The 12,801-nt window shown below is 50.5% G+C and overlaps 1 protein-coding gene across 3 annotated transcripts in view; it reads left to right on the forward strand.

The window, feature by feature from the left end:
• Positions 1-12,801, forward strand: part of FAM120A (family with sequence similarity 120 member A) — a 97,903-nt gene that overhangs the window by 27,152 nt on the left and 57,950 nt on the right. For all 3 annotated transcript variants that reach the window (XM_059412047.1, XM_059412048.1, XM_059412049.1), the window contains exons 4-5: positions 9,509-9,637; positions 10,509-10,605. In XM_059412047.1, coding sequence (XP_059268030.1) covers positions 9,509-9,637; positions 10,509-10,605 — 226 coding nt within the window. The remainder of the gene's footprint in view (positions 1-9,508; positions 9,638-10,508; positions 10,606-12,801) is intronic.

Consider the following 12,801-nt stretch of genomic DNA (forward strand, 5'->3'; position numbering starts at 1 on the left):
TTATTGAAAAGGCTGTCTTTTTTCCATTGGACATTCTTTCCTGCTTTGTTCTTCGTCCATTTTTAAGTTGGGTGATTTGTCTCTTTATTGAGTTGTGAGGGCTTTTTTGTGTGTGTGTGTGTGTTTTTGTTCTGTATTCCAGATTCTGTCTCTTAGCAGACACACGATCTGCACATACTCTGCCCCATTCTGCAGGCTGGGCTTTTCTTTCCTGATCTGGCTCTTTGGTAACTTTTTGAAGGGTCCAGGCATCGAAATACCACCTCTTACTGCTCCTAGTGGCTGTACTCAGTTTTTGTTACTTGGGAATGCCTTGGGGACCTTGCCAGTCTTCTCCTTTACCTTCCAGAGCCCTTGTGAGCTCAGCGCACTGGGGCTACGGGACAGCTTGACTCTATGTCCTTCACCTCCGGTCAGGTGTGCGGTCGGCCCAGCTGGACCACGGCCTCCTGGGCCCAGAGGCCTTCCCTGGGTGTCCTCCCAGAAGAGCTCTATCTCCGCTCGTAAACTTTAAACTTCACTACTCCTCACCCTCTGTCACCACCACCTTCTGCCGGTGCTAGTTCTCAGGGTGGACACTTGCTGCTGGGCCTCTGGGGGCTCTCTGCTCCCCTCCTCTCAGTATCTCCATTCGGGGGTGCCCTCTCAAGCTGGCTATGCCAGCACCACCTGCTCCAGGCCTCACGTCCACCCCCTGCCTATCAAACCCTCTCCCCTTGATGGTGCCGCGCCATCTTTTCTGCCCACCTGGGAACTGCCCTCCTGAGCAGGAGGTGAGTTTACAGTGGTGGTCAAAGAAGGACCTAGATGGAAAGAAGCACTGCATTTGTGGATTAAAAGACTTACTTAGATTTTATTACCTCCCTATCAGAACACTAGCAAGCTTTTTTTTTTTTTAAAGTAATTGAAAACTGTTTTAAAATTCATGCGGAACTATAAAGGACCTAGAATAACAACAAGAATGTGGAGAAGGAAGAACAGAGTTGGAGGGCTTTCGTGTTAGAAACCCCAATAAAATGGGGAAGGGATAGTTTTTGTAGTAATGGGATATCCATGAGCAAAAATGAAAAGAATATTAAAATCAAGTCTAGAAAAGAACATCAGAAATCTTTACGACCTTGATTGAGTCAAAGATTTCTTAGTGAAAAGAATGAAAAGCTAGTGGCTGAGGGAAGGGGACAGAGTGTATTTCTGGTAACAGACCCGTGTCCAGAATTTATAAAGGAAGGCACCGTAAGAAGATAGGACCCAGCAAAAAAGGGATGGGGACAGTTTGAACAGGCATTTTCCGGACCGTTCAGTAGGTGCGCAGAGGCCCTTCACATCCTTAGGGAATGCCAGCCATAGCCAGGGGAGGCGGCAAGATGGCACAGCCTCTCGCTCTTCAGGTGGCTTCCACGGGAGTGTGCCGAGTGGCTACCTGGACAGCAGCCCGGCAGCTTCCCACAACACTGAACATACGACTCCCTTGTGAGCCACGCTCCCACTTGGCGGCACTCACCCCAAATGAAGCTGGGTGTTCGCACACACTTAGGCCTCAGTTTCCCTGTGGCTTTATGTGGGGCCTCAGAACCATCCCTTGGCCGGCTGGTGAATGATGGGTGGAATAGAGTCACACGGGAAGGCCTGGGAGTGGGGAGGGAACCAACTTCTCTTCAGTGAGATCTCAGACACACAGGCAATCTCTGAGCCCGCCGCTGGGTAGATCCGAGGGAGGGAAGAACTCGAGAGAGGGCGCTGTGTGCTGCTGCTGCCTGGGCTGGCTGGGAAGGGACACTGGGGACAGGGGCATCTTGGGCTCTGTTCCCCGTGGCAGTGCTGGCTCTGCTAAGGTGAGCCTTCCTCAGAACTCAGTGGATTGTGTGCCTGAGGTGGACGGGTTTCACTGCATATAAAATGCTTCCGAAAAGCAGATTTAAACGTTAGGCTCCCCATCACGAACCGGGCTGCCCGTGCCCGCAGGTAAAATCCCTCCCGAACATGTCATGAACATTCATCTCTGTCTTTTGGGCTCTCCTGGTCTCACACTGCTCCCACTTACAGACCCTTCGTCCCAGCGCTGGGGCTCCTGTCCCCGTGGCCCCCTCCCCACTGCCTCTTCTCCCTGGCCAGGCCCATTGCCACTGCCTTCTCTGGTCGGAGACTGGTCTGTGCTGTGTTCTTGAGCTGAGCTATTGTCACCAGACGCATGTGGGCCCTGCACACCTGGCCCTGTCACCCCTGTGCTCTCGTAGCCCTCAGTTTGTAAATGTGCTTTCGTCTTTCCCACATTCCCCAGCCCCACTGTTCCTCTGTAGATCTCCGGAGGGTGGCCTCTAGTAGCATGCCCGGCGCCTTAACCCTGCGGTGAATTTGGGCCACCACAGTGGGTGTGTGTTCCCTGTGGTCCATTCACATCTTGCTGCGGCCTCGGGCTTTCCGACACATCTCATCTGCTCTTAGGGTTTCAGCTGCCTTCGCTGTGTTGAGCTCTGTCCAGTGTAGCTCAACCATGAGACCCCTTCCCTGACTGCAGGGGGTAGCCCACCATCTGCCAGGGCATCTCCACCGGGACGCTCCACCTGCACACTGGATATGGTGTTCCTACTTGTCTAAGTGCGTGTACCGCCCTGTATTCTCATTCTCAGAAACAGCCGTCCCTGCTGACATCTCCACCCTAGGTGCGGTGTCACTTAGAAGGTGGGAGTGGGAGTATGGTCTGCCTTGGGGCGGTAGGCGCGCTGCTCACCTGGGTGGTCCTACAAGTGAGCACCTCAGTAGGGCCCTCTGTCCCCTCGGGATGTCCAGTGGACCACATGGTGGTGGTGTGAGCGTAAAACGCAGCAATGTTCTTCTACACGACCCTTCAAGGGGCCCTCCTGGGTTAGCAGTTTATCTCCAACAAGAACACAAGTCTCTGACATCCCGTGTTCATGCGCGAGTGAATGAGTGTTGGTGAAGTGGCTTTCTGGTTTCCTTCCCTGTCACTGCCAGAATTCAGACTTGCTGCCGTCACATCTTGTGGCTTTCCTAATGGTGATGGAGGGGTCAGGTTCTGCTTCAGAGAGCTGTTGTGTGGAACTTGTGTTTTGCTCACCTGTGTTCTGGGAGGCCGTGTGGGAGCAGCAGCAAGCCCCAGAATCCTGGTTTTGTGGTGTGTTGATTCAGTTAGCGGGGAGGCCTGTAGAGAGCCATGTGGGTCTCAGAGCTCAAGCCAGTTGTGCTGACGACCGGCGTGAGGGGGACTGAGTGGCCGTGACAGTTGCGCTGTCCCAGTCATTGACGTGAGAGTGGTGCGCGTTCCAGCTTGCTCATAGCCTCGCGCTGAGCAGTTCATCAGACGAGAGGATAAAGAGTGGGAGAGCCCAGCGCTCGCAGAAATGTCCATGATGGGTGGATAGCATTTATGCAAAGTTTGGATACAAGCTGGAAGAGATTGTAAGGGTTTTTTGTTCTTATCTTTTTTCACTTAGTCAAAATTTATTTCAGACTAACCAAAATAGTAGCACTGTAATCTCCGATGTAAAAAGTTCCTATAAAATGTTTTGAAAATGTTGATATTATTATTTAATCCCTAAGAGTGTACTATAAGATTTTTAAAAGCAAAATAAGATACCAGCGAACTTTGATGTACTTAAGATGACAATTATCAGCAGAATTAAAATACAACTGCAGTGGTTTTCAAACAAAACCAATGTGAATCTGTTACACTTTGCATCTTATTTTTAACTTTGCTTCATTTTAAAGCATTTGGATTTTAACATTTCTATTTCCTAAATATCTTTATAAAGAAAATACTTCAAGTCACCAACTGTATTGTTTACCGTAAACTGATGTGCTGTGAAGTCAGACATGGTCTGGCTCTGTGCATCTGTCTTCCCTTCCAGTGTCAGCTTTATAAATGTTGTCACTGAAGTCAGGCGTGCAGCTTCTTCATGCAGGTGGGGGCGTGGCGGACGGTGGGTCCCGTGCGCGTCCCCACACAGTTGCTGCCGCAGGGGCCCCATTTACATCTGAGGATTCCAGATTCCTGTCAACATGAAGAAAAAGACTGACGTGGCCCCAGATGATTTATTCTCTATGAAGAAAATGCACAGGAGAAAGATCATTTAATGGGAGGTGAAACTTCACTGTGGGCTCCCTTCGCCAGGCTTGGAGCCCCGCCTGGTCAGCGTCCCTTTGCGTGTGTGCACGTCCAAATGCGGTTTACCCGGCTTTTGACTGGCTGGTTCCCTGGGTGTGTGCGGGGGCTGAGTTTTCATGTTAAGGAACTGGTGTATGTAAATATGTTCAGCTAAATTGTGTGTCAGTATCCTGATGCTCTTTTCCTAAAGATGCAACATGTAAGATCTTTATAAAAAAGTTGGGTGGGGGGCCTGGGTGGCCTCCTGGCTCAGTTGGTGAAGCATCTGCCTTTGGCTCAGGTCGTGATCCTGGGGTTCTGGGATTGAGTCCTACATCGGGCTCCCTGCTCGGAGGGAGCCTACTTCTCCCTCTGCCCCTTCCTCTGCTCGTGATCTCTCTCTCTCTAAAATAAATAAAATCTTAAAAAAAAAAAAAAAGGCAACACAGATGCACTTGCTGGGTGCTGTTCATGGGGCGGCAGGCATGAAACACTGTGGACGTGCCCCGGTTGTTGTCAGTGCCTGACAACTTAAATAGGCTTAAATAGGAGGGTACTGAAGTGAAGACAAATTCTCAGTGAGAATATCTGTTCTTTAAAAAGGAGGTAAAAAGTTATATAACATAAAAATGTGACCTATTGATTTGGAGATCACCCAATTTTTTGTCTTAAAAAGCCAACAACAATATTGAGAATGGAATTGATACCATTAGAGCTGGAACAGATCTGTTCGCAAGTGGAACGTGTGCCCGTGCTTTGACCTCATGGAAGAAACGACTTCCATGGGCACAGCCAGCTTCCCCTGACTTCCGTGGCTGTGCCACTGTGTCCATGTGGGACGCCCCCGGTCTGCGAGGCCAATGCTTCCCTGCATTTGTGGCTCACAGGATGCTCCCCGGCCAGGGCGTCATTGCTTCGAGAAGGGAGTTGCTGTTTCAGTAGAAACATTTTATTCCATCAAGATCCTGTCAAATTATCCTTTTTTGTGACACATTTTAGAAAGCTTTAGACTGGCCTTTGATGTAGTCTCCATACTGTCTGGGAGAGAATCTTGGAGTTTAGTGGCATCCTTTGCTGCTGTGGCATCGTGGGTTTAACAGTTAAAATGTCATGTGGTAACTGCATTGTGCCATTTAAATTAATTTGTGGACAAGTCTTTAATTTTTGAAATGGAGCCAAGGTAAGGTAACAGAATCACGGAAGTAGTGGAATACTGGAACCTGGCAGCCGCAAGTTGATTCTATGGCAGGACCCTCGTTATTTCTCCTTCAGGGGTGGGATGAGATTGTCTCCTTGGGGAGACAGACGTGAACTTGTGTTGTGGCCCTTGAATTGCTAGGTATGGATGGGAAGGGGGCCTGAAAGAGTGGGAGCCTGTTGCTGCTTGTGGCGACTGGTGCTGGCTGCGCTGGGGCTTTCATGGACCTGGTCGCATCCCTGCAGATGGGTTCGTCCTGTGCTCACAGCACCGAGTTCATGACAGCTCCAGCAGTGGGTGCAGAAGAAAATACAAGGTAAAGGGTGTCCAGAGCGGCACATGGAACGGGATTATCGCAGCTGGCAAAATGTGGGGGGCACCTGCTGGGTTGTGGATCTGAGGGGTCCCAGAGGGGAAGCCAGAGGGTACAGGAAGGGCCATCATGGGGGCCACCTGGCTGAGTGCCTTTCGCACCCACCACCTGCCCATGACCCACAGGAGACAGCAGCACATGGTCTTCAGTAGGAAGTGAGACCTTGGGGCAGGATGGGGTTCCGTGCTGATGGCCTCGTCTGAGGCTGTGCCTGCCAGCTCCCGCCATGCTGTGTCTGTCTTCCACCAGTTGTCCTGTTTGCACACCGGGCTGCTGCACACACTGGGAGGTCCTCTCCACTCATAGATTTTGTCTTTTTGTTTGCAAAGTGTATAACTAACAATTACTGCAGTTGCTACAAAGTGCTCCGAAAAGGCAGATGATTGCAAACATTTGGTTTTTAATTAAACAGAATTTACTTTCTATCCTTGCAGACAAAAAGTACATTTTTCCAACTTTAACTTAGATCTATTGCAATTTAAGTTTTGGTTTTTCTCCTAATGTTAAGCTTTGGGCTAAAATAAAAGTACAACTGCTCAAAGAAAGGAAAAAAAGGAGAAGTAGGACTTCCAGAAAAATACTTTGAAGCCTCTCTCCAAGGAGCGAGTTTGAGTTGGGGTTTGAGTGTGACTTTGTTTTTTTGAGTGGACAGGGAGGGATTGCTGTAAGTTCCCTACAGTTGCTTCTGTGGCTGGGTGGGGGGGTGGGTGTTCCTGTGCTCCTCCAGAATGTTCGGGAGGATTTAGCGCTTTTTGAGGGACAGCATGTCATCATTTTGTACCAGCGGAGAGTTGGCAGAGAAACTCCTTTGTGTGGTGTGTGTGGAGGAGGGCCATGGGCCGTGTTGGAGGTAGCTGGAATCTTGAGGGATTGTTGGCTTTCTCTGCCAGATTGTCGCTCTCAGCTCTGTTTCCCAGACCATAGGAATACGCGATTCCTCCCCAGTGCAGCGCATGGCAAGGTTTTAAAGAAAGTACAAATTAAAAGTTGTCAAGAATGTCAGAAGTTTAATAAATTGGTTGTTTGCAGATATAGGCATATTTGAACGTACGAGGAATCTTTCTCATGAAAGGAATACTGTGGTAAATAGTTTTGAAACGTGTATAATCTTTTGCCAAATGTTTCGAGGTTATAACAGCGCCATCTGAGTTGTAGAAATTACTTTGTGTACTCTTTCTTCCTGAGTTAAAGCCTCTTGTGTGCACTGAGGCCCTTGGGATGTGCCTCGAGCTATGAGTGCGCTTAGGCTGCCCCCTGGACCTGGCCGCTGTCCCCGGTTTCTCACCGAGGTGGTTTGGGAAGCTTGATTCTGAATGAAGCTTCAAGGCCAGGGGCGGCTGGTGTGAGGAAGTCAGGGCCCTGGGGACTTGTGTGCCATTCGGGGATGGGTTTGGCGCTCAGGAGCCTTCACCGGTAGCGTCCGTTTCCTTCAAGGCTTGTTGAGCATGGCAGTCAGTGGGAGGGAAGCAGGGATGTCCACGGAACGAAAGTGACAGATGGCCGTTTTCACTCGAGGCGGGACAGACCCTGAGTGACTCCCCGTCATCGGCAGAGTCCCAGTGGCAGCGTGCGCACCCCAGGAGAGGTTCTCCCCCTGTTAGCTCCTCGCCCTGCGGGTCAGCCCTTTTCAAACTTGGCCATTTTATATCCTGTAGGTTCTGTTCTCACCATGTTGTCATCACTCTGTTCTGTATCTAAAGTCCTTGTACAACAGCCAGCCTTGCTAATATGGCGTGAAACCTCGAGGGCCTCGTAAGCTCTCAGGGAGCCAGGGGCACACCTGGTCAGCCAGGCCCACGCTGCTGAGGCCAGGAGTTGAGGCCCCGGACCCTCAGGCACGGCTGTCCCTGGCCCCGTCCCTGTCCCATGAGGACAGCGCAGGGTTTTTGTTCTGACTCTTCCCTCCTGGGCTGCCACCAGCTGGCCGCGCTCCTGCCCGGCCATGGGACCAGACGCCCCAGAAGGGGGAGCACAGATGGGACTTGAGTTCCTCCCAGACTGACTGGCACGTGCTGTTTGCCAGGCTTCATCCCCGTGGAACGTGTGCCCCCGTGGGCTTTTGTCTTCATGGGGGAGTTGGGTTTCTGGGCCTGAGCTTGGGATGTGTGCGCCTAGATGTGTGTGGCTCTCTAGAGGCCTCGTGATGGGGTGTCCTTTCATGAGCACTAGTGACCGGCACACAGGGCCTGAGAACCGCGACTCAGACGTGAGGAATGGTGCTTCAAGGAAATCTGTTCCTGGGGCGCCTGGTTGGCTCAGTGGGTTAATAAGCCTCTGCCTTCGGCTCAGGTCATGATCTCAGGGTCCTGGAATCGAGCTCTGCATTGGGCTGTCTGCTCAGCAAGGAGCCTGCTTCCCCTTTCTCTCTGCCTACTTCTCTGCCTACTTGTGATCTCTGTCAAATAAATAAATAAAATCTTAAAAAAAGAAAGAAAGAAAATCTGTTTCTTCTGTGAAAAGAGTGAATGTAGTCTACACATCTGAAAATCTTCTTGATGGTCAGTGTCTTAAAAGTGTCAGTGTCTGTTTTCTGGTGGGTCTTCCATGTCATATGCTCAGGCTTAGATTTTCTGATTTTCTTCGTTTTTCTCTGTCTTTGTGCACGTGTGTGCATGTCTTAAAACAACTCAGATTATGGGGCGCCTGGGTGGCTCAGTGGGTTGGGCCTCTGCATTCAGCTCGGGTCATGATCTTGGGGTCCTGGGATCAAGCCCCGCTTTGGGCTCTCTGCTCAGCAGAGGGCCTGCTTCTCCCCTCTCTCTGCCTGCCTCTCTGCCTACTTGTGCTCCTTCTTTCTCTGTCAAATAAATAAATAAAAAATCTTAAAAAAATAAACAAAAACCAACTCAGATTTATCTTGTAACGTTGTAAAAGCCACAGTCCTTCTGGAAGCTCTGGAAGTAGGTTTCCTGCCTCTTCCAGATTCAGGGGCCACTGCAGTCCGTGGCTTGTGACCCTTCCTCACTCCTCTTCTGTGAAGCCAGCTCCCCTGCTCCCCATCCACCCTGGAGGACCCTGAGGTGACACTGGGCCCACGTGGACAGTCACAGGGTGGCAGGCAGGAGCAGACAGCTCTGGAGGCAGAGGGCTTTTTGGGATCTGTGCCCTTTTTTCTTTGTGACCTTTGTGGCTATGTGGGAAATAAAGATTATTTTTTGCTATCATTTGACTTTTTTAATTGCTAAAAACAAACTTACTGCCTGATCCATTGTTGTTTCTAAGAGAAGAGCAAAACTCTAGTTATGGCTGAAATTATATCTTTTTTTCATAGTGTTTTAGTTTTTATTAAAGAGCATAAAACCTTTTTTTTTAAAAAGTCCGTTTACTTACCTTTTTTTGGAATCAGCTATTCTGGGACAATGAAATACTCCGACACTTACTCCATGTATCTTTCACTAGCCACGACCATCAGCATCTGCAGTCAGGGACCCATCTTTTCTTTCCATTCAGAGCTGACTTGGCTTTCTTGGCACTCTGGTGCCAGGGCTGCATCCACCTGTCATGGCCTTCTGTTGGCTGGCATAGGAAGAGTGGAAGTGTCTGCAGCCCGTGGCTTCTTATGCCATGTTTGCTGCTGTGGGGCATGGGGTTTGCGGTCCAGGACTGATGGTGAGCAGGCTGCAGACGTGTCAGAAGTGACGCAGGACTGCCAGGTGCTCCGTGACCTAGGTCAGTGGAAGTGGCTGAACTGTACTTAATACCCATGGGGAGCCAGGGCTTGAGCCCCAGCCCCAGAGTCTTGGGGCCAGGACCTACAGAGGGGTCATGATGGGGCATGCAGCTTCTGGGCCTTGCCCTTGGGACTCACCTACTGACCTGTGCACTTGTTTCTCAGGTCCGGGCCCACCAGCTAGTCCTGCCGCCATGCGATGTGGTGATCAAAGCTGTGGCCGACTACGTCCGCAATATCCAGGACCCCTCGGACTTGGATGCTGTAGCTAAAGACGTGTTCCAGCATTCTCAGGTACAGCGCAGGCTCGGAGCACTCTGCACAGTGGGGGTGGGGGTGGCAGGGGCCCGGCACCTGGCTCCCAGCCTCCCCTGCGGCTGCACCGGGAGGGCTTGAGGTGGATGCCTGGGAGGTCTTCACTCCTCCGTTCTCCATCATGATCGATAACGTTTCTCCTGAGAAGACAGACCTATCACGTGGGCCAAGTGGAATTGTGAATATGCCTTATCCATCCTTTCAGGTGATGGTCAGGGATTTCTTCTTCCTCTTTTTTTTTTTGTAAAGTAGGGAATGTGAGCAGGTCGGGGTTAATAGAGGACATGGGGTTGGTGTGACCTCCCATGTCTCTCTGGAAAGCTGAAACCACTGTCCTGCTTGCTGGAGACAGGACAGAAAACTTCCCCAGGCAGCATCAGGGATGTGGCCCAGAGAAGGCTGGGATTCCTCGTGGGGACCAGTCGGTGTTACCCACGTGACTCTGAGAGGATTAGTGTCTGATGTGTTGGTTTTCCTGGAAGATAATTTTTTAAAATAAAGTTTGTTTGTTTATTTATTTATTAAAGATTTTATTTATTTATTTATTTGAGAGAGAGAGAGTGAGAGAGCATGAGGAGGGGGAGGGTCAGAGGGAGGAGCAGGCTGTCCGTTGAGCAGGGAGCCTGAAGCAGGGTTTGATCCCAGGACTCTGGGATCATGACCTGAGCCGAAGGCAATCACCCAACCAACTGAGCCATCCAGGCACCATTCCTGGAAGATTTTAATGTCATTCTAAACTCTTCTCTAACTTGAAAAGCTATAGATGATACATGTGCTGAATTGTGAAAGTATGTTCATGCACACGACCAGTGGCATGCAATTTACAAAGGTTTTCCTACGTTTATTTCAGTCTAGAACAGATGACAAAGTTATTCGATTTAAGAGAGCAATTGGATATTACTCAGCGACTAGTAAGCCTATGGCATTTCACCCAGCACATTACTTAGGTAAGTAAATCCAAGCCTCTGTGATGGACGCTGACCATGCAGTCACCAGAGAGATGAAAACGTGGGCCCAGTGGTCATGTAGTTTTATTCATCTGAAGTGAGGTTTCTGCAGCCGGCACGAGCATGTGGAGCCGTGCCTCCTGGGCAGACTTGCAGTAGCCCCTGAAAGGGATGAGAAGCAGGACAAACCGACCTTCTGGGAGTTGGGGGCGGGCCAGGGGATGTCCACGGGATGCTCTGTGGGGAGGCCTCTGGACCTGCAGACCCCTTTGTAAATCCAACTCAGAAAAGTGAATAGGTGTCTTCTCCTTTGCTACCTTTTTTTTTTTTTTTTTTGTATTTTGTTTGCAAAAGACCAAATTTAACTCAGAGATTTGAAACTGGTGAATAAAAGTAATTATAAGCTGTTTGCTTGAAGCTTGTCTGGTGCTGCTCTCATGGGAGGCTGTGAAGCCCTGAGCCTACCTATGTGCTAGACTTCTTCCTGAGCCTGATCGCCTCTCTTTGTCCAGAGCCATAAAACTCAAGAGATCATGCTGCCCACTGTTGTTTCTGTTGCATTTGCTTGCTTGTTCCTGGTGTGGTTAGAGAGCACCACTTTGTACTGGTTTCAGAAGGTTACTCCCAGCTTTAAAATGTCCCAGAGAGTCGTCCCTCACGTGGCATGTTCATCAGCTCACTCAGACGTAGAGCTGCAGTGTGTGTGGGGGACCCACAGGTCACAGAGGAGTGCTGGCTGCTGGTGGTGGTCTCTGTGGGTGCCCAGTGCCCAAGGAGGGCCGGGCTGCAGGCATGGTGGCTTCACTGTTCTGTCCATTGGGACCCACAGTTGGGGCTTCTGACAGGTTGGGGCTCACAGCTGGTACTCTGGTTCCCCACAGCCACGGTGCTGTTGAAAACTACTTGGCATGGGCAGTCTGTTCATGCTTGGGACAAATTCTGAGCCGTGCCCCTGCTTTCCCCACAGCTTGGTCCTGCAGCATCAGCCCTGTGTTGTCCAGGCCCTGCTGACTTCCCCCTGGGATGTGCCGGGCTATCTCCTATCTTAGGGCCTCAGCGCCCTGCAGCCAAGAGTGATTCCTGACCTCCTGTGCCTGGGATACTCCAGTTCCTGAGGTCCTGGCTTCGTTGTCACCTCTCTGAGGCCATCAGCCACCGGCCATCATGTGTCAGCACTTGGCTTTAATTCTCTGTACACTGCCTCCCACCCCTCCCCCAGGAATGTCAGGTCTGGGGCAACCAGGGCCCCACCTGCCACCTTCACCCTTGTGCCCCTATGGGAAAGTATTTGACTAAGTGACTTGATCCAGGAAAAGCTATTAAACTGGGGCTGTGAGATCTTGATTTGGGGTCACTGTGCTGGACAGAGGGACATGTGGCAGGGCAGGTCAAGTTTGTTGCTTTATTTCTATGGCAGGGGCACCCAGGACACTGTCGAGACAGGTGACAGGCAAGGTCTGACACCGGGGGAGGACATCCTGACCCTATGGCCTCCAGCCTCAGACTTCCTGGTTATGGAGATGGGTGTATGTGACATGCCCCATGACCACTTGTCATAGGGCAGACACTGTCTTTGTTCTCGGAGTGTGGCTGGGAAAGGCAAGGAACAGCCTGTAGCCCCAGAGCCTGGCAGGAGCTCCCAGAAGGGCATCTTTGCTCCTTGTGTGTTTGAGGTGACACTTGGTCCTTGTGTGACATGGTAGTTGAAATAGTCACTGTAGTGTACTGGGGACTAGAAATTTGCTCAGGAGGAGGCAAGCAGGAAGGTCACGGTGGAAAGGGGCATGAGGCTGTGTTTGGCCCTGGTCTGAGCTGCTAACAGGGCTGGTAATACGTTGAAGAGATGAGATGGGCTTTACATGTACTTTTAAATTTCAGCTGTTGCCTTTTTTTTTTTTTAAGATTTTATTTAGGGGGGAGAGAGAGAACACACAAGCAGGGGGAGGGGCAGAGGGAGAAGCAGATTCCCTGCTGAGTATGAGCCTGATGGGAAGCTCGATCCCAGGATCCTGAGATTATGACCTGAGCCGAAGGCAGACACTCAACTGACCGAGCCACCCAGGCGCCCCTAAATTTGAGCTTCTTAAAATGTTGTAATGTTGTACAAAGTGGTCTTGTGTTCTTATGTTGTCAGACAACATGTGAGGGAAGTATTTTACAGATGGAGGTGACACTCCTGGAATTTAGTTTCACCTC

This window comes from Mustela nigripes, chromosome 9 (genome assembly GCF_022355385.1).
Source record: "Mustela nigripes isolate SB6536 chromosome 9, MUSNIG.SB6536, whole genome shotgun sequence".
Taxonomy (NCBI): Eukaryota; Metazoa; Chordata; class Mammalia; order Carnivora; family Mustelidae; genus Mustela; species Mustela nigripes.